The 27,285-nt window shown below is 46.9% G+C and overlaps 1 protein-coding gene across 1 annotated transcript; it reads left to right on the top strand.

The window, feature by feature from the left end:
* LOC133563662 (secretory carrier-associated membrane protein 5) lies at positions 1-26,827 on the top strand. The gene is made up of 7 exons (XM_061917926.1): positions 1-157; positions 2,537-2,605; positions 2,683-2,802; positions 15,436-15,592; positions 15,655-15,756; positions 17,791-17,908; positions 17,976-26,827. The coding sequence occupies exons 2-7, from the start codon at positions 2,599-2,601 to the stop codon at positions 18,150-18,152; spliced, it is 681 nt and encodes a 226-aa protein (XP_061773910.1). The 5' UTR covers positions 1-157; positions 2,537-2,598; the 3' UTR covers positions 18,153-26,827.
* Positions 26,828-27,285: the final 458 nt, after the last annotated feature.

The raw sequence follows: 27,285 nt of genomic DNA, 5'->3' as shown, positions 1-27,285 counted from the left end.
GCCCCTCCGTCACGTGACCGCCTCTTCCTCCCCGAAGCCATCATTGAAGAGCGACGCTGCAACTCTTCCTCTCTCTCTCTCCCCGTTCCATGAAGATTCATCTCCAAAATGCTTTTTTGAACAATCCGCCGCTTTTTAGCCACGCACGACACGCCAGGTAAGATGTCTTCATTCGCGCCTTTTCATTCATCCGCCCTGTGCAAGCAGACCGGCCTCCAAGGCCGATGGAGCCGTGACGTGCCGTGACGTGACGGCTGAAGGATGCGAGATGCTCGGCGTGCCACCGCAGTCACCAAAGCCCGCACCCCAGGAAAAACAACACATTTGGCCACACGACGCGCGAAAAGGAGCATCGTAGCTTCAATCGGAGAGGCGTGATAATGTCGGGCACTGGGATGTGTCCTCTAAAACGGTCACGTGACGTAAATCATGCTTGAATGTCGCGTTTCTGCGAGTGTTTAAAAAGCTGCACAATATAATTAATGTCAGCGTTTAAAAAGCCGCACAATATAATTAATGTCAGTGTTTAAAAAGCTGCACAATATAATTGATGTCAGGATGTGCCGCCCTTGTTGCGGCTCCAATCAACAAGGCCGCACTGCCGCCATCTGTCTCCATTCTGCATGCTTATATTCGTCATCTGAACCAATAAAAGGATTTATTATTATTATTATTATTATAGAAAACCCCAAAGCAGTTGTCACGTTGTGTAAATGATAAATAAAAACAGAATACAATGATTTGCAAATCCTTTCCGACTTATATTCAATTGAATATTCTGCAAAGACAAGATATTTCATGTTAGCACTGAGAAAGTCCTTTTTTTTTGTTGCAAATAATCATTAACTTAAAATGTAATGGCAGCAGCACATTGCAAAATATGTTGTCACAGGGGCCTTTTTACCAGTGTGTTACATGGCCTGTCCTTTTAACAACACCCAGTTAACGTTTGGGAACTGAGGAGACACATTTCAACAGTCCGACGTCTCCCTTCTGCTATTTTAGACTTCATAATGTGCCACACATTTTCCATGGGAGACAGGTCTGGACTACAGGCAGGCCAGTCTAGTACCAGCACTCTTTTACTACGAAGCCACGCTGTTGTAACAAGTGGCTTGGCATTGTCTTGCTGAAATAAGCAGGGGCGTCCATGATGTCAACATATTTTGCTCCAAAAGCTGTATGTACCTTTCAGCATTAATGGTGCCTTCACAGATGTATAAGTTACCCACACACTCCCATACCATCACAGTGGCCTAGTGGTTAGAGTGTCCGCCCTGAGATGGGTAGGTTGGGAGTTCAAATCCCAGCCAAGTCATAGCAAAGACTATAAAAATGGGAGCCATTACCTCCCTGCTTGGCACTCAGCATCAAGGGTTAGAATCGGGGCTTAAATCACCAAAAATGATTCCTTTACGCTTCGTAATATCATCAAAATGTTCAAAGAATCTGGATACAGGAAACCAAAATTGAATGCTAACGACTTGGATCCCTGAGGCGGTACTGCATCAAAAACAACATCAGTGTGTAAAGGATGTCACCACAATGGCTCAGGAACACTTCAGAAAACCACTGTCAGTAACTACAGTTGGTCGCTACATCTGTAAGTGCAAGTTAAAACTCTACTATGCAAAGCCAAACCCATTTATCAACAACACCCAGGGCCTGAGCTCATCTAAGACGGACTGATGCAAAGTGGAAAAGTGTTCTGTGGTCTGACGAGTCCACATTTCAAATTGTTTTTGGAAAATGTGGATACTGTTTCATCTGGAACGAATAGGAAAATAACCATCCGGATTGTTCTAGGCGCAAAGTGTAAAAGCCAGCATGTGTGATGGTATGGGGGTGTATTAGTGCCCAAGGCATAGGTAACTTACACATCTGTGAAGGCACCATTAATGCTGAAAGGTACATACAGGTTTTGGAGGCACATATGTTGTCATCCAAGCAATGTTATCATGGACGCCCCTGCTTATTTCAGCAAGACAAGTAAAAGAGCTTCATAGTAAAGACTGGCCTGCCTGTAGTCCACACCTGTCTCCCATTGAAAATGTGTGACACATTATGAAGTCTAAAATAGCACAACAGAGACCCCGGACTGTTGAACAACTTAAGCTGTACATCAAGCAAGAATGGGAAAGAATTCCACCTGAAAAGTTTCAAAAATGTGTCTCCTTAGTTCCCAAACCTTTACTGAGTGTTGTTAAAAGGAAAGGCCATGTAATACACTGGTAAAAATGCCCCTGTGACAACTTTTTTGCAATGTGCTGCTGCCATTAAATTCTAAGGTAATGATTACTTGCAGAAAAAATGAAGTTTTCCAGTGTGAACTTTAAATATCTTTGCAGTCTATTCATTTGGATAAAAGTTGAAAAGGATTTGCAGATCCTTGTATTCTCTTTTCATTTCAGATTTACACAAAGTGTCCACTTCACGGGTTGTGGGTTTTGTAAGTGGATGCAGTGACATGACAGCTCATGAAAATAGAAACTGTGTTACAAGAAAGCCATTCAAACTGTTCTTTCTTGTTTTGCAGTTTTTAGGCCGAAGGGTCCTGCAACTTTTTCTGAAAGGGAAAGACAATCTAAGTCTCTCATCATGGCAGGTAACCTTGGACATATTTACCACGCTGGCGCTCGGTCTTGATTTGGTTCCTTAATCATTTGTGTCTTTGTCATCTAGAAAACAACTTCCCTCCGCTGCCTGGATTCTTCCCCCTCAGGCCTTGCTTCTACCAGGACTTCAACGAGATCCCAGACCAGCGCCGCTCTATGTGCAAGCGCATCTACTACTTGTGGATCTGTGAGTCTTGCTGTGCTGTTGTGTCCTCAGCAGGCCGCCTTTCTTGTGCAGCAAACATAGCAGACTGACCGGTCCGACTGTGGTTCTGGACCCGCTTCATGTGCTGCAATAGCAGACTGACTGGTCCGACTGTGGTTCTGGACCCGCTTCATGTGCTGCAATAGCAGACTGACCGGTCCGACTGTGGTTCTGGACCCGCTTCATGTGCTGCAATAGCAGACTGACCGGTCCGACTGTGGTTCTGGACCCGCTTCATGTGCTGCAATAGCAGACTGACCGGTCCGACTGTGGTTCTGGACCCGCTTCATGTGCTGCAATACCAGACTGACCGGTCCGACTGTGGTTCTGGACCCGCTTCATGTGCTGCAAAAGCAGACTGACCGGTCCGACTGTGGTTCTGGACCCGCTTCATGTTCTGCAATAGCAGACTGACCGGTCCGACTGTGGTTCTGGACCCGCTTCATGTGCTGCAATACCAGACTGACTGGTCCGACTGTGGTTCTGGACCAGCTTCATGTTCTGCAAAAGCAGACTGACCGGTCCGACTGTGGTTCTGGACCCGCTTCATGTGCTGCAATAGCAGACTGACCGGTCCGACTGTGGTTCTGGACCCGCTTCATGTTCTGCAATAGCAGACTGACTGGTCCGACTGTGGTTCTGGACCCGCTTCATGTTCTGCAATAGCAGACTCACTGGTCCGACTGTGGTTCTGGACCTGCTTCATGTTCCTCTGAACACTACAATCAACCACATGTCGGCTTTTCTACATCAAAATTCATCAATTTCTTCTTCTTCTTCTGCTTCTCCTCCAGTTTTTGCCGTGCTCTGCCTTCCACATTTTTCACCCCATTCAAACTGTTCCAACATCAAACTGTTCAACTTATTCGGGAATCGCAGGCTTTCTTTTGACAAATTCCCAGATTTCCCAGAATTCCAGGTTTCCTGGGACGTTTTTTCCATCTAAAATGAATTGGCCATTTTCCACCATTTCCGTGTTAGCATTTCTAAATTAAAAATGTTACTACTTCAACATTTCTGCAATGTTTTGAAAAAATTCCAATGCCAACCGATTCTACTCCTTCAGAACATTCAAGTCCTTTAGCATTTTCTGAAAAAAATCCCGCTTTTCCCGAAATTCCCAAATTTCCATTGAAATGAACGGGACATTTTTCAAAGTTCCACATTTTTCATCTGATTCAAACTGTTCCAACTCCAAAATATTCAGCCTGTTCAGGAATTGTGCTCCACTTCAACAATTTAAAACGATTCCCACATTTCCAAGAATTCCCAGTTTTCAGGGAAATGTTCCCCATTCAAAAATAATTGGCCATTTTTCCACCATTTCCACATTTTCCAAAGATTCAAAGCACACCTGCTTGTATTTCTTTGATTTGTGTTTTTTATCGATGTTTGGTTTCTTTGTCTGTGAAAGGGATCCCCCTGGGTGTGGAATAAAAAGACTACTTCTACATTCCACCTTCAACATATTCCACTCTCTCTGCACATTCAAACCATTCCTTGTTCCAAAAAAATCCAGAAATTCCCTTCTTTTCAAACCCTTTTTTCTGGCGACTTCTCCTCCCAGGTTTTTAATCCACTCCAACTGTTCCTCTTAATCAGGACAATAAACAAAGTTGTTTTTTTTAACTGGAAAAATCCACGGTTTTCCTGAAATTCCAGGAATTTGGCAGTACCATTTCTCAATTAAAAATGTTACTACTTCAACATTTCTTGACCCTTTTGAAAAAAATTCCAACACCAACCATTTCAGCTCCTTCAGAACATTCAAGTCTTTTAGCATTTTCGGAAAAATTCCTGCTTTTCCCGAAATTCCCAAATTTCCATTGAAATGAATGGGACATTTTTCAAAGTTCTAAAATTCCCACATTTTTCATCTGATTCAAACCATTCCACCTTCAGCTCATCCTGGACATTCAAACTATCACTTTCCCAAGTTCCAAACCAAATTCTGTTCTTCCTGGAAATTCAAACTATTCAACATTCAAAGCATTCCAACTCCATTTGACTTCAACTCCAGCGTTGAAGCCCTCGCACGCCAGTCCTGACAGAATTGCCTCACCTACTTCCATTTGTTATTGAGTTATATCTTGTAAACATCAACATCGGGAATGATGACGCCACACCAATGATCCAGTAACTTCAAAAAAACCCTCCGATAACTAATTTGAAAAAAAGAACAAGAAAAAAACGCTCAAAAGAGGCAAGATTACCCATACTGAACTGTTGGAGGGTCAAGGTGAGCAAATGAAGCGCTCCTTCCTTGTAGGATGTTCCAAACTCACCACAACTTTACAGCAGAAAGCAGGGGTGGAAAACCTGCGGACACGGCCCACAAACAGCTGGATCCCGGCCCACAAACAGCTGGATCCCGGCCCACAAACAGCTGGATGCCGGCCCACAAACAGCTGGATGCCGGCCCACAAACAGCTGGATGCCGGCCCACAAACAGCTGGATCCCTGCCCACAAACAGCTGGATCCCTGCCCACAAACAGCTGGATGCCGGCCCACAAACAGCTGGATGCCGGCTCACAAACAGCTGGATGCCGGCCCACAAACAGCTGGATGCCGGCCCACAAACAGCTGGATGCCGGCCCACAAACAGCTGGATCCCTGCCCACAAACAGCTGGATCCCTGCCCACAAACAGCTGGATGCCGGCCCACAAACAGCTGGATCCCGGCCCACAAACAGCTGGATCCCTTCCCACAAACAGCTGGATCCCTGCCCACAAACAGCTGGATGCCGGCCCACAAACAGCTGGATGCCGGCCCACAAACAGCTGGATCCCTGCCCACAAACAGCTGGATCCCGGCCCACAAACAGCTGGATGCCGGCCCACAAACAGCTGGATCCCGGCCCACAAACAGCTGGATGCCGGCCCACAAACAGCTGGATCCCGGCCCACAAACAGCTGGATCCCTGCCCACAAACAGCTGGATGCCGGCCCACAAACAGCTGGATCCCTGCCCACAAACAGCTGGATCCCTGCCCACAAACAGCTGGATGCCGGCCCACAAACAGCTGGATCCCGGCCCACAAACAGCTGGATGCCGGCCCACAAACCGCTGGATGCCGGCCCACAAACCGCTGGATGCCGGCCCACAAACAGCTGGATCCCGGCCCACAAACAGCTGGATGCCAGCCCACAAACCGCTGGATCCCTGCCCACAAACAGCTGGATCCCGGCCCACAAACAGCTGGATGCCGGCCCACAAACAACTGGATGCCGGCCCACAAACAGCTGGATCCCGGCCCACAAACAGCTGGATACCAGCCCACAAACAGCTGGATGCCGGCCCACAAACAGCTGGATCCCGGCCCACAAACAGCTGGATGCCGGCCCACAAACAGCTGGATGCCGGCCCACAAACAGCTGGATCCCGGCCCACAAACAGCTGGATGCCGGCCCACAAACAGCTGGATGCCGGCCCACAAGCAGCTGGATGCCGGCCCACAAACCGCTGGATGCCGGCCCACAAACCGCTGGATGCCGGCCCACAAACAGCTGGATCCCGGCCCACAAACAGCTGGATGCCAGCCCACAAACCGCTGGATCCCTGCCCACAAACAGCTGGATCCCGGCCCACAAACAGCTGGATGCCGGGCCACAAACAGCTGGATGCCGGCCCACAAACAGCTGGATCCCTGCCCACAAACAGCTGGATCCCTGCCCACAAACAGCTGGATGCCGGCCCACAAACAGCTGGATGCCGGCCCACAAACAGCTGGATCCCGGCCCACAAACAGCTGGATGCCGGCCCACAAACAGCTGGATCCCGGCCCACAAACAGCTGGATGCCGGCCCACAAACAGCTGGATCCCTGCCCACAAACAGCTGGATCCCTGCCCACAAACAGCTGGATGCCGGCCCACAAACAGCTGGATCCCGGCCCACAAACAGCTGGATGCCGGCCCACAAACCGCTGGATGCCGGCCCACAAACCGCTGGATGCCGGCCCACAAACAGCTGGATCCCGGCCCACAAACAGCTGGATGCCAGCCCACAAACCGCTGGATCCCTGCCCACAAACAGCTGGATCCCGGCCCACAAACAGCTGGATGCCGGCCCACAAACAACTGGATGCCGGCCCACAAACAGCTGGATCCCGGCCCACAAACAGCTGGATACCAGCCCACAAACAGCTGGATGCCGGCCCACAAACAGCTGGATCCCGGCCCACAAACAGCTGGATGCCGGCCCACAAACAGCTGGATGCCGGCCCACAAACAGCTGGATCCCGGCCCACAAACAGCTGGATGCCGGCCCACAAACAGCTGGATGCCGGCCCACAAGCAGCTGGATGCCGGCCCACAAACCGCTGGATGCCGGCCCACAAACCGCTGGATGCCGGCCCACAAACAGCTGGATCCCGGCCCACAAACAGCTGGATGCCAGCCCACAAACCGCTGGATCCCTGCCCACAAACAGCTGGATCCCGGCCCACAAACAGCTGGATGCCGGGCCACAAACAGCTGGATGCCGGCCCACAAACAGCTGGATCCCTGCCCACAAACAGCTGGATCCCTGCCCACAAACAGCTGGATGCCGGCCCACAAACAGCTGGATGCCGGCCCACAAACAGCTGGATCCCGGCCCACAAACAGCTGGATGCCGGCCCACAAACAGCTGGATCCCGGCCCACAAACAGCTGGATCCCTTCCCACAAACAGCTGGATCCCTGCCCACAAACAGCTGGATCCCTGCCCACAAACAGCTGGATGCCGGCCCACAAACAGCTGGATCCCGGCCCACAAACAGCTGGATACCAGCCCACAAACAGCTGGATGCCGGCCCACAAACAGCTGGATCCCGGCCCACAAACAGCTGGATGCCGGCCCACAAACAGCTGGATGCCGGCCCACAAACAGCTGGATCCCGGCCCACAAACAGCTGGATGCCGGCCCACAAGCAGCTGGATGCCGGCCCACAAGCAGCTGGATGCCGGCCCACAAACCGCTGGATGCCGGCCCACAAACCGCTGGATGCCGGCCCACAAACAGCTGGATCCCGGCCCACAAACAGCTGGATGCCAGCCCACAAACCGCTGGATCCCTGCCCACAAACAGCTGGATCCCGGCCCACAAACAGCTGGATGCCGGGCCACAAACAGCTGGATGCCGGCCCACAAACAGCTGGATCCCTGCCCACAAACAGCTGGATCCCTGCCCACAAACAGCTGGATGCCGGCCCACAAACAGCTGGATGCCGGCCCACAAACAGCTGGATCCCGGCCCACAAACAGCTGGATGCCGGCCCACAAACAGCTGGATCCCGGCCCACAAACAGCTGGATCCCTTCCCACAAACAGCTGGATCCCTGCCCACAAACAGCTGGATCCCTGCCCACAAACAGCTGGATGCCGGCCCACAAACAGCTGGATGCCGGCCCACAAACAGCTGGATGCCGGCCCACAAACAGCTGGATCCCTGCCCACAAACAGCTGGATCCCTGCCCACAAACAGCTGGATGCCGGCCCACAAACAGCTGGATGCCGGCCCACAAACCGCTGGATGCCGGCCCACAAACCGCTGGATGCCGGCCCACAAACAGCTGGATCCCGGCCCACAAACAGCTGGATGCCGGCCCACAAACCGCTGGATCCCTGCCCACAAACAGCTGGATCCCGGCCCACAAAGAGCTGGATGCCGGCCCACAAACAACTGGATGCCGGCCCACAAACAGCTGGATCCCGGCCCACAAACAGCTGGATGCCGGCCCACAAACAGCTGGATGCCGGCCCACAAACAGCTGGATCCCGGCCCACAAACAGCTGGATGCCGGCCCACAAACAGCTGGATCCCGGCCCACAAACAGCTGGATCCCGGCCCACAAACAGCTGGATCCCGGCCCACAAACAGCTGGATCCCTGCCCACAAACAGCTGGATCCCTGGCCACAAACAGCTGGATCCCTGCCCACAAACAGCTGGATCCCGGCCCACAAACAGCTGGATGCCGGCCCACAAACAGCTGGATGCCGGCCCACAAACAGCTGGATCCCGGCCCACAAACAGCTGGATCCCTTCCCACAAACAGCTGGATCCCTTCCCACAAACAGCTGGATCCCTGCCCACAAACAGCTGGATGCCGGCCCACAAACAGCTGGATGCCGGCCCACAAACAGCTGGATCCCTGCCCACAAACAGCTGGATCCCTGCCCACAAACAGCTGGATGCCGGCCCACAAACAGCTGGATGCCGGCCCACAAACAGCTGGATGCCGGCCCACAAACAGCTGGATGCCGGCCCACAAACAGCTGGATGCCGGCCCACAAACAGCTGGATCCCGGCCCACAAACAGCTGGATGCCGGCCCACAAACAGCTGGATGCCGGCCCACAAACAGCTGGATGCCGGCCCACAAACCGCTGGATGCCGGCCCACAAACCGCTGGATCCCGGCCCACAAACAGCTGGATGCCGGCCCACAAACCGCTGGATCCCTGCCCACAAACAGCTGGATGCCGGCCCATAAACAGCTGGATCCCTGCCCACAAACAGCTGGATCCCTGCCCACAAACAGCTGGATGCCGGCCCACAAACAGCTGGATGCCGGCCCACAAACAGCTGGATCCCGGCCCACAAACAGCTGGATGCCGGCCCACAAACAGCTGGATCCCGGCCCACAAACAGCTGGATCCCTTCCCACAAACAGCTGGATCTTTGCCCACAAACAGCTGGATCCCTGCCCACAAACAGCTGGATGCCGGCCCACAAACAGCTGGATCCCTGCCCACAAACAGCTGGATCCCTGCCCACAAACAGCTGGATGCCGGCCCACAAATAGCTGGATGCCGGCCCACAAACAGCTGGATCCCGGTCCACAAACAGCTGGATGCCGGCCCACAAACAGCTGGATCCCGGCCCACAAACAGCTGGATGCCGGCCCACAAACAGCTGGATGCCGGCCCACAAACAGCTGGATGCCGGCCCAATGCCCACAAGAAGGGTTTGCTCAATGCGACTTGATGAAGGAATTGCGTGTGAATGCTGAAGTTGAACTGAAATACTGACAGAATGTCCTTGAAGAATTAGAATTTCCAGGAAAACGGGAATTTGTTTTGGAAGTTGGGAAAGTGTTGGTTTGATGGTCCAGGATGAGTGGAATGTGTTGATGTTGGAATGTTTTGAAGAGGTTGAAAAACGCGGGAAATGTGCAACTTATAAAAACGTCCCATTCAGTTCAACGGGAACTTCCTGGAAATTTGGTAATTTAGGGAAAAGCAGGATTAAAAATCAATCAATGCTAGAAACATGAATGTCCCGAATGAGCTGAATTGATTGGTGTTGGAATTGTTTAAATCGGTGTAGAAATGTTGAATTATTAACAGTTTTTTCATGGAAAAATGGTGTTACGGAATTTTGGGAAAACCGGGGATTTTTTAAGTTCCTAAACCAACTTGATTTTTTTGTCCTGACCAGCAGGAATTTTTGGATAGTGGACGGTCAAAGTAGGATGAAAATAGGGTTAGGAAACCCGGGAATTTTGGGAATTCGCGGAATTTCTTGGAACTTGTAAAAATGATAGTTTGAAAGTCCAGGATGATTGGAATATGCTGAAGGTGGAATGTTTTAAATCGGTTGAAAAATGTGAAAATGGTGGAAGTTTGAAAAATGGCCGATTCATTTGAATGGGAAAAATGTGCCTGGAAAACCTGAAATTCTGGGAATTTTTGCGATTCTTGAATACGTTGAACAGTTTGATGTTGAAACAGTTTAAATCAGGTAAAAATGTGGAAGGTAGAGCGCGCCAAAATCTGGAGAAGAAGAAGAAGAAATAGATGAATTCTGGTCTAAAAAAACCCATTAATGAGCTGCAATTTTTCAATGAAAGAAAGTGCTGTTCTGAATGTGTCCACTGGATGTCGCAATAGCAACTCAATTGTAACCCAAGTCACTCATCACACTGTTTAAGTGTCTGCTGACTTCAGGCACTCTCTGGATTGGCTGCCGCTACAACAATCAGCACAGGTGCAGGCAGTCAATTGCTAATGCAGTAGTGACGCACCATACCTACTTTAATTGTAAATGATGCACTTAACGGATAAAATAACAACATAGTAAGATGCAAAGACTTAAGTCAACAGGACCACCATCTTTTTAGTTAGAGTTCCATGCAGCGTTTGCAATTGGTTGAGTGCACGATGCGCACCCTGAACTCCATTGTGTTTTTATATTTGTTGTGTTTGTTCAGGCCAATGTTTGTTTTTTTACAGTAAAATTCTGTCGGCTGAGCTGTCAGTTTTTTTGTTTTTTCTTTTTTTCTGTAAAGTCAACGGTTGATGATTTTTATGGTACCAAATTTTATTATGGTAAAAAAACTGGCGGCTGAGTTGCCAAAATAAAATGAAACAGCTGCACTGTATTTCTATTTACAGTAATATGTTTTGAAAATAATAATAATTACAAAAAAACACCATAAATTTTACAGTAAAAATCTGGCAGATAAGCTACCATTTTTTCTGTAAAAATAAGAGTGGTAAAATATACAGTTTTATTTTACTCTTTTCATGAAAAAAAAAGTAAAATATTTAAATTCATAGGCAAATTGTGTCAATAAAATACCCAATACTTTATTTCTTTACTTTCTTACCAAAGGTGTTAGTTTTTTTTCTTGCACTTGATTCACTTATGTTAAGGTGGAAAATTTGCCAGAATTTTGAACATCTGAGCATGAGCTGATCGAACCTACTTGGACGAGATCTTCTAAGATGAACTGAACCGTACTTAGACATGTTTCCTACTGGACTGCAGTCGTCTTTTAAAAGGCTGTCATACAGACTGAGAGATGATTTTAAAGCATGCTCCGTGTGACAGTGAACAGGATTGTAGTCTCTGTGTGACAGTGAACAGGATTGTAGTCTCCTTGTGACAGTGAACAGGATTGTAGTCTCCGTGTGACAGTGAACAGGATTGTAGTCTCTATGTGACAGTGAACAGGATTGTAGTCTCCTTGTGACAGTGAACAGTATTGTAGTCTCCTTGTGACAGTGAACAGGATTGTAGTCTCCTTGTGACAGTGAACAGGATTGTAGTCTCCTTGTGACAGTGAACAGGATTGTAGTCTCCGTGTGACAGTGAACAGGATTGTAGTCTCTATGTGACAGTGAACAGGATTGTAGTCTCCTTGTGACAGTGAACAGTATTGTAGTCTCCTTGTGACAGTGAACAGGATTGTAGTCTCCGTGTGACAGTGAACAGGATTGTAGTCTCCTTGTGACAGTGAACAGGAATGTAGTCTCTTTGTGACAGTGAACAGGATTGTAGTCTCCTTGTGACAGTGAACAGGATTGCAGTCTCCGTGTGACAGTGAACAGGATTGTAGTCTCCGTGTGACAGTGAACAGGATTGTAGTCTCTGTGTGACAGTGAACAGGATTGTAGTCTCTGTGTGACAGTGAACAGGATTGTAGTCTCCTTGTGACAGTGAACAGGATTGTAGTCTCCGTGTGACAGTGAACAGGATTGTAGTCTCCGTGTGACAGTGAACAGGATTGTAGTCTCCTTGTGACAGTGAACAGGAATGTAGTCTCCTTGTGACAGTGAACAGGATTGTAGTCTCCTTGTGACAGTGAACAGGATTGCAGTCTCCGTGTGACAGTGAACAGGATTGTAGTCTCCGTGTGACAGTGAACAGGATTGTAGTCTCTGTGTGACAGTGAACAGGATTGTAGTCTCCTTGTGACAGTGAACAGGATTGTAGTCTCCGTGTGACAGTGAACAGGATTGTAGTCTCCGTGTGACAGTGAACAGGATTGTAGTCTCCGTGTGACAGTGAACAGGATTGTAGTCTCCTTGTGACAGTGAACAGGATTGTAGTCTCCTTGTGACAGTGAACAGGATTGTAGTCTCCGTGTGACAGTGAACAGGATTGTAGTCTCTATGTGACAGTGAACAGGATTGTAGTCTCCTTGTGACAGTGAACAGTATTGTAGTCTCCTTGTGACAGTGAACAGGATTGTAGTCTCCTTGTGACAGTGAACAGGATTGTAGTCTCCTTGTGACAGTGAACATGATTGTAGTCTCCGTGTGACAGTGAACAGGATTGTAGTCTCTATGTGACAGTGAACAGGATTGTAGTCTCCTTGTGACAGTGAACAGTATTGTAGTCTCCTTGTGACAGTGAACAGGATTGTAGTCTCCGTGTGACAGTGAACAGGATTGTAGTCTCCTTGTGACAGTGAACAGGAATGTAGTCTCTTTGTGACAGTGAACAGGATTGTAGTCTCCTTGTGACAGTGAACAGGATTGCAGTCTCCGTGTGACAGTGAACAGGATTGTAGTCTCCGTGTGACAGTGAACAGGATTGTAGTCTCTGTGTGACAGTGAACAGGATTGTAGTCTCTGTGTGACAGTGAACAGGATTGTAGTCTCCTTGTGACAGTGAACAGGATTGTAGTCTCCGTGTGACAGTGAACAGGATTGTAGTCTCCGTGTGACAGTGAACAGGATTGTAGTCTCCTTGTGACAGTGAACAGGAATGTAGTCTCCTTGTGACAGTGAACAGGATTGTAGTCTCCTTGTGACAGTGAACAGGATTGCAGTCTCCGTGTGACAGTGAACAGGATTGTAGTCTCCGTGTGACAGTGAACAGGATTGTAGTCTCTGTGTGACAGTGAACAGGATTGTAGTCTCCTTGTGACAGTGAACAGGATTGTAGTCTCCGTGTGACAGTGAACAGGATTGTAGTCTCCGTGTGACAGTGAACAGGATTGTAGTCTCCGTGTGACAGTGAACAGGATTGTAGTCTCCGTGTGACAGTGAACAGGATTGTAGTCTCTGTGTGACAGTGAACAGGATTGTAGTCTCCTTGTGACAGTGAACAGGATTGTAGTCTCCTTGTGACAGTGAACAGGATTGTAGTCTCTGTGTGACAGTGAACAGGATTGTAGTCTCCTTGTGACAGTGAACAGGATTGTAGTCTCCTTGTGACAGTGAACAGGATTGTGGTCTCCTTGTGACAGTGAACAGGATTGTAGTCTCTGTGTGACAGTGAACAGGATTTTAGTCTATGTGTGACAGTGAACAGGATTGTAGTCTCCGTGTGACAGTGAACAGGATTGTAGTCTCCGTGTGACAGTGAACAAGATTGTAGTCTCCTTGTGACAGTGAACAGGATTGTAGTCTCCGTGTGACAGTGAACAGGATTGTAGTCTCCTTGTGACAGTGAACAGGATTGTAGTCTCCTTGTGACAGTGAACAGGATTGTAGTCTCCTTGTGACAGTGAACAGGATTGTAGTCTCCGTGTGACAGTGAACAGGATTGTAGTCTCCTTGTGACAGTGAACAGGATTGTAGTCTCTGTGTGACAGTGAACAGGATTGTAGTCTCCGTGTGACAGTGAACAGGATTGTAGTCTCCTTGTGACAGTGAACAGGATTGTAGTCTCCTTGTGACAGTGAACAGGATTGTAGTCTCTGTGTGACAGTGAACAGGATTGTAGTCTCCGTGTGACAGTGAACAGGATTGTAGTCTCTGTGTGACAGTGAACAGGATTGTAGTCTCCGTGTGACAGTGAACAGGATTGTAGTCTCCTTGTGACAGTGAACATGATTGTAGTCTCCGTGTGACAGTGAACAGGATTGTAGTCTCCGTGTGACAGTGAACAGGATTGTAGTCTCCGTGTGACAGTGAACAGGATTGTAGTCTCCGTGTGACAGTGAACAGGATTGTAGTCTCCGTGTGACAGTGAACAGGATTGTAGTCTCCGTGTGACAGTGAACAGGATTGTAGTCTCCGTGTGACAGTGAACAAGATTGTAGTCTCCTTGTGACAGTGAACAGGATTGTAGTCTCCGTGTGACAGTGAACAGGATTGTAGTCTCCGTGTGACAGTGAACAGGATTGTAGTCTCTGTGTGACAGTGAACAGGATTGTAGTCTCCTTGTGACAGTGAACAGGGTTGTAGTCTCCTTGTGACAGTGAACAGGATTGTAGTCTCCTTGTGACAGTGAACAGGATTGTAGTCTCTGTGTGACAGTGAACAGGATTGTAGTCTCCTTGTGACAGTGAACAGGATTGTAGTCTCCTTGTGACAGTGAACAGGATTGTAGTCTCCGTGTGACAGTGAACAGGATTGTAGTCTCTGTGTGACAGTGAACAGGATTGTAGTCTCTGTGTGACAGTGAACAGGATTGTAGTCTCCTTGTGACAGTGAACAGGATTGTAGTCTCTGTGTGACAGTGAACAGGATTGTAGTCTCTGTGTGACAGTGAACAGGATTGTAGTCTCCGTGTGACAGTGAACAGGATTGTAGTCTCCGTGTGACAGTGAACAGGATTGTAGTCTCCTTGTGACAGTGAACAGGATTGTAGTCTCCTTGTGACAGTGAACAGGATTGTAGTCTCCTTGTGACAGTGAACAGGATTGTAGTCTCCTTGTGACAGTGAACAGGATTGTAGTCTCCTTGTGACAGTGAACAGGATTGTAGTCTCCTTGTGACAGCGAACAGGAATGTAGTTTCTTTGTGACAGTGAACAGGAATGTAGTTTCTTTGTGACAGTGAACAGGAATGTAGTTTCTTTGTGACAGTGAACAGGAATGTAGTTTCTTTGTGACAGTGAACAGGAATGTAGTTTCTTTGTGACAGTGAACAGGAATGTAGTTTCTTTGTGACAGTGAACAGTGCCACGCTGGCTGTTAACCTGATTGGCTGCCTGGCGTGGATGTGTGGTGGAGGCGGAGCCACCAACTTCGGGATGGCCTTCCTGTGGCTGATCCTCTTCACGCCTTGCTCCTACGTGTGTTGGTTCCGGCCGATCTACAAAGCCTTCAAGTAAGACATGTTCTCCTGAGGAAGTTCTTCCTGTGCACTCCTCCAATGTTTCTTCTCCTCAGGACCGACAGCTCCTTCAACTTCATGGCCTTCTTCTTCGTCTTCATGGCTCAGGTTGTGATCAGTATTATCCAGAGCGTGGGCATTCCTGGTTGGGGGGTGTGGTAAGTGGCTCCACTTTTCATCCAACAAGGCCCTGAAAGAAAGTTCTCCTGGGTTTTGGGGTCAGAAGGGTACTGAATCAGTAATGGTCGCCATGGTTACCGTTTCCCACCATTTCAAAGAAGTCTCCGTGCATACGCTTCGAAAATATGGGAGGAAAATAAGTCTCCGAGAAAGACTTTTCTGCTTTTTACTCTAAATGCTTCTGTGACGGAGCTTTTAACTCAAAACACTTTTATCTCAAATCAACTTGGCTGAAAGAAATTCATTCAAATTCATTTAATCGGGTCCTGAAACCGCAAGTTAGCGATAATATCGGACGATCTTCGTCAAAAAGTTCAGCAAATGTTGATTCCTTCTGGCTGACACTGTATTCATTTTCTGTCCCTCAGCTGTATTGTTGTACTAGTATCGCAGTACTACAGTACTGCGATACTAGTACAACTCTACAACCTTGGTACTACTATCGTACTGCGATACCGTACAACCCTACAACCTCGGTACTACTGTAGTACTGCGATACCGTGCAACCCTACAACCTCGTTACTAGTATAGTACTGCAATACTAATGAATCATATTCGGTACTATACCACCTCGAAAAAGTCCAGGGTCCCTCCTGACCCTGCTTTTTTTTAACAAGTATGTCAGTACGGCGTCGTCACGTTGTGACATTGCTGGTTTTACGAGCAGAGGAGCGTGTTTGGCAGCGCACTATCACTGAGTACTTACAAGCAGACACCGTGTGTAGACAGAAAAGGGAGAACGGCCGCATTTTGGCCTAAAAAGTAAAGATACAGGTGAAGAAATAATGCCCTCAGGAAGAGTTGCTTCAAGACATGGTTAGCTAGCTAGTGGCTAAATCATTAATCCTCGCCTCCGTGGCGACAAATAAAGTATGTTTCTTTCACGTACCATTATCACTGGATGATGAGGAATAGCTCAACCTGCTTCCCTACACACCATAGCAGGATACAATAGATCACTGGCGTCACAATGTCAACATGGGTGGATCTACACCTGACATCCGCTGTAATGATACCAAGTACAGGAGCGTATCTCGTCGATACTACTATCAGTTGAGTTATGGTAGTCGTTAAGTTGACTTATGATAGTAGTACAGGTGGATTTTAAAAGGGTCTAACTGATTGATTAATTGAGACATGTCTGAGTATATTGCACAGTACATGTCTGAGTATATTGCACAGTACATGTCTGAGTATATTGCACAGTACATGTATGAGTATATTGCACAGTACAGGTATGAGTATATTGCACAGTACATGTCTGAGTATATTGCACAGTACATGTATGAGTATATTGCACAGTACATGTCTGAGTATATTGCACAGTACATGTATGAGTATATTGCACAGTACATGTCTGAGTATATTGCACAGTACATGTATGAGTATATTGCACAGTACAGGTATGAGTATATTGCACAGTACATGTCTGAGTATATTGCACAGTACATGTATGAGTATATTGCACAGTACATGTATGAGTATATTGCACAGTACATGTATGAGTATATTGCACAGTACAGGTATGAGTATATTGCACAGTACATGTATGAGTATATTGCACAGTACAGTACAGGTATGAGTATATTGCACAGTACAGGTATGAGTATATTGCACAGTACAGGTATGAGTATATTGCACAGTACAGTACAGGTATGGGTATATTGCACAGTACATGTATGAGTATATTGCACAGTACAGGTATGAGTATATTGCACAGTACAGTACAGGTATGAGTATATTGCACAGTACATGTATGAGTATATTGCACAGTACAGTACAGGTATGAGTATATTGCACAGTACAGGTATGAGTATATTGCACAGTACAGGTATGAGTATATTGCACAGTACAGGTATGAGTATATTGCACAGTACAGTACAGGTATGAGTATATTGCACAGTACATGTATGAGTATATTGCACAGTACAGTAGATATTGTGTAGAACAGAGCAGTAACTGGTAAGCGGCCAGTGAGTAGTTGATGGTAGATAAAAGGTGTTGTGTGACAGCGGCTGGCTGGCGACCATCACCTTCTTCAGCAGCAACATCGGCTCGGCGGTGGTGATGCTGATCCCGACCATCATGTTCACCGTTGTGGCGGTGCTGTCCTTCATCGCCCTGTCCAAGGTCACACATCACACGCCGACACACACCCAGGCAGGTGGAGGTCAACAAGCCCCGCCCTCTCTTGCAGGTGCACAAGCTGTACCGCGGCAGCGGCGGCAGCCTGGGGAAGGCGCAGGAGGAGTGGACCTCGGGGGCCTGGAAGAACCCTCATGTGCAGCAGGCGGCCATGAGCGCCGCCCAGGGAGCCGTGCAGCAGAACCAGTACTCTGCGGCGCCCACCTACAACTACGACGAGCCCATGTAGGACGGCGGCGCTGGACGACACACTTGATGATTGGGTGTCACCCGGGAGGAGGAGAAGTGTCCCGTGAAAATCTGTCCATCCATTGTAGTTCCGCGTGGAGTCAAGTAGCAACACTGGTGTTTCATATCCATCCAAAACTTACATAACCTTCTTTTATTTATTTGCCCTGAACTTAATAGGATCTCAAGTATTACAACATCTTGTTTTTGATGGACTGCAACTTTTATTAGTAGATGGCACAATACATTATATATTCCCTACAATTGACCACTAAATGCTAACACCCCAATAAGTTTGTCAACTTCTTTAAGTCGGGGTCCACCTTCATCAATTCATGGTACAAATATATACTATCAGCATAATACAGTCATCACTCGGTTTCATCATCTGAGTACAAACCGTGTTTCCATATGAGTTGGGAAATTGTGTTGGATGTAAATATAAACAGAATACAATGATTTGCAAATCCTTTTCAAGCCATATTCAGTTGAATATGCTACAAAGACAACATATTTGATGTTCAAACTGATAAACCTTCTTTTTGCAAATAATCATTAACTTTGGAATTTGATGCCAGCAACACGTGACAAAGAAGTTGGGAAAGGTGGCAATAAATACTGATAAAGTTGAGGAATGCTCATCAAACACTTATTTGGAACATCCCACAGGTGTGCAGGCTAATTGGGAACAGGTGGGTGCCATGATTGGCTATAAAAACAGCTTCCATGAAATGCTAAGTCATTCACAAACAAGGATGGGGTGAGGGTCACCACTTTGTAAGCAAATAGTCAAACAGTTTTAGAACAACATTTCTCAACGAGCTATTGCAAGGAATTTAGGGATTTTACCATCTATGGTCCGTAAAATCATCAAAAGGTTCAGAGAATCTGGAGAAATCACTGCACGCAAGCGATGTTATTACAGACTTTTGATCCCTCAGGCGATACTGCATCAAAAACCGACATCAGTGTGTAAAGGATATCACCACATGGGCTCAGGAACACTTAATAAACCACTGTCAGTAACTACAGTTGGTTGCTACATCTGTAAGTGCAAGTTAAAACTCTACTAGGCAAAGCCAAACCCATTTATCAACAACATCCAGAAACACCACCGGCTTGGCTGGGCCCGAGCTCATCTAAGATGGACTGATGCAAAGAGGAAAAGTGTTCTGTGGTCTGATGAGTCCACATTTCAAATTATATTTGGAAACAGAGGACTTGGTGTCCTCCAGAACAAAGAGGAAAAGAACCATTCGTATTGTTCTAGGCACAAAGTGTTAAAGCCAGCATGTGTGATGGTATGGGGGTGTATTAGTGTGTTGTAGTCAGCATGTGTGATGGTATGGGGGTGTATTAGTGTGTTGTAGTCAGCATGTGTGATGGTATGGGGGTGTATTAGTGTGTTGTAGTCAGCATGTGTGATGGTATGGGGGTGTATTAGTGTGTTGTAGTCAGCATGTGTGATGGTATGGGGGTGTATTAGTGCCCAAGGCATGGGTAACTTACACATCTGTGAAGGCACCATTAATGCTGAATGGTCCATACAAGGCAACACTAAATGGTCCCTAGTGCGTGAATGTTGTCTGTCTATCTGTGCTGGCCCTGTGATGAGGTGGCGACTTGTCCAGGGTGTACCCCGCCTTCAGCCCAATTGTAGCTGAGATAGGTGCCAGTGCCCCCCGCGACACCAAATGGGAATAAAGGGTAAAAAAATGGATGGGTCCATGCAGGTTTTGGAGCAACATATGTTGTCATCCAAGCAACGTTATCATGGACGCCCCTGCTTATTTCAGCAAGACAATGCCAAGTCATGTGTTACAACAGTGTGGCTTCGTAGTCAAAGAGTATGGGTACTTTCCTGGCCCGTCTGCAGTCCAGACCTGACTCCAATGGAAAATGTGTGGCGCATTATGAAGCGTAAAATAGGACAGCGGAGACCCCGGACTGTTGAAGGACTGAAGCTCTACATAAAACAAGAATGGGAAAGAATTCCACTTTCAAAGCTTCAACAATTAGTTTCCTCAGTTCCCAAACGTTTATTGAGTGTTGTTAAAAGAAAAGGTGATGTAACACAGTGGTGAACATGCCCTTTCCCAACTACTTTGGCACCTGTTGCAGCCATGAAATTCTAAGTTAATAATTATTTGCAAAAAACTAAAGTTTATGAGTTTGAACATCAAATATGTTGTCTTTGTAGCATATTCAACTGAATATGGCTTGAAAAGGATTTGCAAATCATTGTATTCTGTTTATATTTACATCTAACACAATTTCCCAACTCACGCAAAAGGGGTTTGTATATATATTGAATTATTGACATTATTTACCCCTAAAGGGACAAGTGGTAGAAAATGGATGGATGGACAATACTTTACATTATTTACAATCCATCTTCAAGCAAAAATGGCAACACAATACTGCGCACGTTCTTCCACAAATACACGTTATTACAGTACTAACTCATGTCAACTCTACACAGTATTGACCCGAATATAAGACGGTTTTTGTTTCTTCAAAAGCTCAGGTGGTTTAGAAGCACACATATGGAGAGTGCTGAGAGTCTTTCTTCATTTATATATATATATATATATATATATGTATATATATATATATATATATATATATATGTATATATATATACGTATATATATGTATATATACATGTGTGTTTTAGGTCAGGAAAAAACACAGAGGCTATATCATCCATACAAGCCTGTTTCACAGGTTTCCCTGCTCGTCAGGGAATTTTATTGAAGTGTCTGTAGTTGTTACGTACATGTATATATGTATGTATGGGTTACACAACATGTACACAATATAATGTACCCTATATATACATACATACATATCCATATCTATGTATGTACACACACATATATTTATATACATATGTTTGTATGTATATATATGTATGTATGTGTATATATACAGAGAGATGTATATATATATATATATATATACAGTATATGTATATATAAATATATATATAGAGATATAGACACACACACATTTTTTTTTCTCTAAATTTGGCCCTCAGGAGTCAAATTGCCCAGCCCTGCTCTTGAGGCACGGACAAGGAGTGCTAATTTGTTGTCAAACGTCCCAGAGATCATAGCATCAATATTTAGCCAAAATGTTGATCTTTGTCTGATGATTTGTTTTTATGCTCTGTGCGGAGGAACCTCTCCTCTCTCTGTTCTTCTTTTTGTGTTTACTGCGTCTGTTATCAGGTTGAAGTAGGTCTATATCTCCGTGTTGCAGGCCCCTGGGTGTGTCGGGCCCAGACATTATGTGGGTTTTAAGTGGGTCTATATCTCCATGTTGCAGGCCCCTGGGTGTGTCGGGCCCAGACATTATGTGGGTTTTAAGTGGGTCTATATCTCCATGTTGCAGGCCCCTGGGTGTGTCAGGCCCAGACATTATGTGGGTTATAAGTGGGTCTATATTTCCATGTTGTAGGCCCAGACATTATGTGGGTTTTAAGTGGGTCTATATCTCCGTGTTGCAGGCCCCTGGGTGTGTCAGGCCCAGACATTATGTGGGTTATAAGTGGGTCTATATTTCCATGTTGTAGGCCCAGACATTATGTGGGTTTTAAGTGGGTCTATATTTCCATGTTGCAGGCCCCTGGGTGTGTCAGGCCCAGACATTATGTGGGTTATAAGTGGGTCTATATCTCCATGTTGCAGGCCCCTGGGTGTGTCAGGCCCAGACATTATGTGGGTTTTAAGTGGGTCTATATCTCCATGTTGCAGGCCCCTGGGTGTGTCAGGCCCAGACATTATGTGGGTTATAAGTGGGTCTATATCTCCATGTTGCAGGCCCCTGGGTGTGTCAGGCCCAGACATTATGTGGGTTATAAGTGGGTCTATATTTCCATGTTGTAGGCCCAGACATTATGTGGGTTTTAAGTGGGTCTATATCTCCGTGTTGCAGGCCCCTGGGTGTGTCAGGCCCAGACATTATGTGGGTTATAAGTGGGTCTATATTTCCATGTTGTAGGCCCAGACATTATGTGGGTTTTAAGTGGGTCTATATTTCCATGTTGCAGGCCCCTGGGTGTGTCAGGCCCAGACATTATGTGGGTTATAAGTGGGTCTATATCTCCATGTTGCAGGCCCCTGGGTGTGTCAGGCCCAGACATTATGTGGGTTTTAAGTGGGTCTATATCTCCATGTTGCAGGCCCCTGGGTGTGTCAGGCCCAGACATTATGTGGGTTATAAGTGGGTCTATATCTCCATGTTGCAGGCCCCTGGGTGTGTCAGGCCCAGACATTATGTGGGTTATAAGTGGGTCTATATTTCCATGTTGTAGGCCCAGACATTATGTGGGTTTTAAGTGGGTCTATATTTCCATGTTGCAGGCCCCTGGGTGTGTCAGGCCCAGACATTATGTGGGTTATAAGTGGGTCTATATCTCCATGTTGCAGGCCCCTGGGTGTGTCAGGCCCAGACATTATGTGGGTTATAAGTGGGTCTATATTTCCATGTTGTAGGCCCAGACATTATGTGGGTTTTAAGTGGGTCTATATTTCCATGTTGCAGGCCCCTGGGTGTGTCAGGCCCAGACATTATGTGGGTTATAAGTGGGTCTATATCTCCATGTTGCAGGCCCCTGGGTGTGTCAGGCCCAGACATTATGTGGGTTTTAAGTGGGTCTATATCTCCATGTTGCAGGCCCCTGGGTGTGTCAGGCCCAGACATTATGTGGGTTATAAGTGGGTCTATATCTCCATGTTGCAGGCCCCTGGGTGTGTCAGGCCCAGACATTATGTGGGTTTTAAGTGGGTCTATATTTCCATGTTGTAGGCCCAGACATTATGTGGGTTTTAAGTGGGTCTATATCTCCGTGTTGCAGGCCCCTGGGTGTGTCAGGCCCAGACATTATGTGGGTTATAAGTGGGTCTATATTTCCATGTTGTAGGCCCAGACATTATGTGGGTTTTAAGTGGGTCTATATTTCCATGTTGCAGGCCCCTGGGTGTGTCAGGCCCAGACATTATGTGGGTTATAAGTGGGTCTATATCTCCATGTTGCAGGCCCCTGGGTGTGTCAGGCCCAGACATTATGTGGGTTTTAAGTGGGTCTATATCTCCATGTTGCAGGCCCCTGGGTGTGTCAGGCCCAGACATTATGTGGGTTATAAGTGGGTCTATATTTCCATGTTGTAGGCCCAGACATTATGTGGGTTTTAAGTGGGTCTATATTTCCATGTTGCAGGCCCCTGGGTGTGTCAGGCCCAGACATTATGTGGGTTATAAGTGGGTCTATATCTCCATGTTGCAGGCCCCTGGGTGTGTCAGGCCCAGACATTATGTGGGTTATAAGTGGGTCTATATTTCCATGTTGCAGGCCCCTGGGTGTGTCAGGCCCAGACATTATGTGGGTTTTAAGTGGGTCTATATTTCCATGTTGCAGGCCCCTGGGTGTGTCAGGCCCAGACATTATGTGGGTTATAAGTGGGTCTATATTTCCATGTTGTAGGCCCAGACATTATGTGGGTTTTAAGTGGGTCTGTATTTCCATGTTGCAGGCCCCTGGGTGTGTCAGGCCCAGACATTATGTGGGTTATAAGTGGGTCTATATTTCTGTGTGTCAGGCCCAGACATTATGTGGGTTTTAAGTGGGTCTATATTTCCATGTTGCAGGCCCCTGGGTGTGTCGGACCCAGACATTATGTGGGTTATAAGTGGGTCTATATTTCCATGTTGTAGGCCCAGACATTATGTGGGTTTTAAGTGGGTCTATATTTCCATGTTGCAGGCCCCTGGGTGTGTCAGGCCCAGACATTATGTGGGTTATAAGTGGGTCTATATTTCCATGTTGTAGGCCCAGACATTATGTGGGTTTTAAGTGGGTCTATATTTCCATGTTGCAGGCCCCTGTGTGTGTCAGGCCCAGACATTATGTGGGTTATAAGTGGGTCTATATTTCCATGTTGTAGGCCCAGACATTATGTGGGTTTTAAGTGGGTCTATATTTCCATGTTGCAGGCCCCTGGGTGTGTCAGGCCCAGACATTATGTGGGTTATAAGTGGGTCTATATTTCTGTGTGTCAGGCCCAGACATTATGTGGGTTTTAAGTGGGTCTATATTTCCATGTTGCAGGCCCCTGGGTGTGTCGGACCCAGACATTATGTGGGTTATACGTGGGTCTATATTTCTGTGTCAGGCCCAGACATTATGTGGGTTTTAAGTGGGCCTATATTTCCATGTTGCAGGCCCCTGGGTGTGTCGGACCCAGACATTATGTGGGTTATAAGTGGGTCTATATTTCCATGTTGTAGGCCCAGACATTATGTGGGTTTTAAGTGGGTCTATATTTCCATGTTGCAGGCCCCTGGGTGTGTCAGGCCCAGACATTATGTGGGTTATAAGTGGGTCTATATCTCCATGTTGCAGGCCCCTGGGTGTGTCAGGCCCAGACATTAAGTGGGTTTTAAGTGGGTCTATATTTCCATGTTGCAGGCCCCTGGGTGTGTCGGACCCAGACATTATGTGGGTTATACGTGGGTCTATATTTCTGTGTGTCAGGCCCAGACATTATGTGGGTTTTAAGTGGGTCTATATTTCCATGTTGCAGGCCCCTGGGTGTGTCAGGCCCAGACTTTATGTGGGTTATAAGTGGGTCTATATTTCCATGTTGTAGGCCCAGACATTATGTGGGTTTTAAGTGGGTCTATATTTCCATGTTGCAGGCCCCTGGGTGTGTCAGGCCCAGACATTATGTGGGTTATAAGTGGGTCTATATTTCCATGTTGCAGGCCCAGACATTATGTGGGTTTTAAGTGGGTCTATATTTCCATGTTGCAGGCCCCTGGGTGTGTCAGGCCCAGACATTATGTGGGTTATAAGTGGGTCTATATTTCCATGTTGCAGGCCCCTGGGTGTGTCAGGCCCAGACATTATGTGGGTTATACGTGGGTCTATATCTCCATGTTGCAGGCCCCTGGGTGTGTCAGGCCCAGACATTATGTGGGTTTTAAGTGGGTCTATATCTCCATGTTGCAGGCCCCTGGGTGTGTCAGGCCCAGACATTATGTGGGTTATACGTGGGTCTATATTTCTGTGTGTCAGGCCCAGGCATTATGTGGGTTTTAAGTGGGTCTATATTTCTGTGTGTCAGGCCCAGACATTATGTGGGTTTTAAGTGGGTCTATATTTCCATGTTGCAGGCCCCTGGGTGTGTCAGGCCCAGACTTTATGTGGGTTATAAGTGGGTCTACATTTCCATGTTGTAGGCCCAGACATTATGTGGGTTTTAAGTGGGTCTATATTTCCATGTTGCAGGCCCCTGGGTGTGTCGGACCCAGACATTATGTGGGTTATACGTGGGTCTATATTTCTGTGTGTCAGGCCCAGGCATTATGTGGGTTTTAAGTGGGTCTATATTTCCATGTTGCAGGCCCCTGGGTGTGTCGGACCCAGACATTATGTGGGTTATACGTGGGTCTATATTTCTGTGTGTCAGGCCCAGGCATTATGTGGGTTTTAAGTGGGTCTATATTTCCATGTTGCAGGCCCCTGGGTGTGTCAGGCCCAGACATTATGTGGGTTATACGTGGGTCTATATTTCTGTGTGTCAGGCCCAGGCATTATGTGGGTTTTAAGTGGGTCTATATTTCCATGTTGCAGGCCCCTGGGTGTGTCAGGCCCAGACATTATGTGGGTTATACGTGGGTCTATATTTCTGTGTGTCAGGCCCAGACATTATGTGGGTTTTAAGTGGGTCTATATTTCCATGTTGCAGGCCCCTGGGTGTGTCGGACCCAGACATTATGTGGGTTATACGTGGGTCTATATTTCTGTGTGTCAGGCCCAGGCATTATGTGGGTTTTAAGTGGGTCTATATTTCCATGTTGCAGGCCCCTGGGTGTGTCAGGCCCAGACATTATGTGGGTTATAAGTGGGTCTATATTTCCATGTTGCAGGCCCAGACATTATGTGGGTTATAAGTGGGTCTATATTTCTGTGTGTCAGGCCCAGACATTATGTGGGTTATAAGTGGGTCTATATTTCCATGTTGCAGGCCCCTGGGTGTGTCAGGCCCAGACATTATGTCCTCCTTGCAGCCTGAGGTAAAAACTCCTTTTACTGGGCTTTGAAAGTCCCGAGGTGTGCTGCAGTTTTATCGGGGAAACATTTAAAGTCAGTGTTGTGAAGGAGTAAGAAGTGGATGTTGTAGAACAGTGTTGTGGTTTTACTTTCTCCTCGAGTAAAGACTGGAAAGACTCCCTTCCCTCCACCTTTCCCGGTCCTTACGTGTTCTCCCACCAAGTGTGGATAATATGAAGAAAATACAATGTGAGCTTCAAGCAAAAGTGTGCATTTGTGTGTGGTTGTGTCCGTGGGAGGTGGATTGTGTAGAAGATGACAGCAGCCACACAATGTTGGACTTGACAGAAACATAGAGAAATCTGTAAGGGAGTGCTTGTTATTGTGAGTTGTGTTGTCTGACTGTGATGCCGTGTTCATCTATTTGCAGATTCTGTACTTCATCTTTCACTTGCTCTTTGTGTCCATCTCTTCTGCTTGAGCACATGTACTTTGGACTTTTTCCTCCCATTTTTTTTTGGTATTATTTCATTAAGAATTTTAGGACCATTCTACAAAATCGGTGCAATTTGCCTGTTGTAACTCACAATAAATGAAATGTTCTGTCTTTTTTTTAAACTCTGAATCTGATAATGAACTCCACAAAGTGGGCGAGTTGATTTCATTTTAAGGGTTGGAATTGGGGGTTAAATCACCATAAATGATTCCCGGGCGCAGCACCACTGCTGCTCACCTCACCTCCCAGAGGGTGATCAAGGGTGATGGCTCAAATGCAGAGAATAATTTGACCACATCATAGGAATTGTCGCTGTGGTCAGAGTTGGAACTGCCACAAAACACATTTTAGGATATTCAACACTTTACTGACACCTGGCGGCCAAAGTGGATGGTGCTCCAACCAAGTTTGTCACATTTCATGTGTCAGGTAAGTCGCTACAAACGGGGCCTAATGGATCCCCTTCTTACTGGAGGTGAAACATCGCCATGTGGCGTTCATGCTAATGGCTAATAGCCTGCTGACATTACAGGGATTTCACAAAAATATTCTAAAAAGTAACTTTAAAAAAAAGATTTGA

Source organism: Nerophis ophidion, linkage group LG12 (assembly GCF_033978795.1).
Source record: "Nerophis ophidion isolate RoL-2023_Sa linkage group LG12, RoL_Noph_v1.0, whole genome shotgun sequence".
Taxonomy (NCBI): domain Eukaryota; kingdom Metazoa; phylum Chordata; class Actinopteri; order Syngnathiformes; family Syngnathidae; genus Nerophis; species Nerophis ophidion.
Note: the sequence above shows the minus strand (reverse complement) of the source record. Positions and strands in the feature narration are given on the sequence as shown.

Bases quoted from the DNA above. Each gene is read 5' to 3' on its own strand.
- LOC133563662 (XM_061917926.1), top strand. The intron at 2,803-15,435 runs GTGAGTCTTGCT...TCTTTGTGACAG, and splicing joins CATCTACTACTTGTGGATCT to TGAACAGTGCCACGCTGGCT. The intron at 15,593-15,654 runs GTAAGACATGTT...TCTTCTCCTCAG, and splicing joins CCGATCTACAAAGCCTTCAA to GACCGACAGCTCCTTCAACT.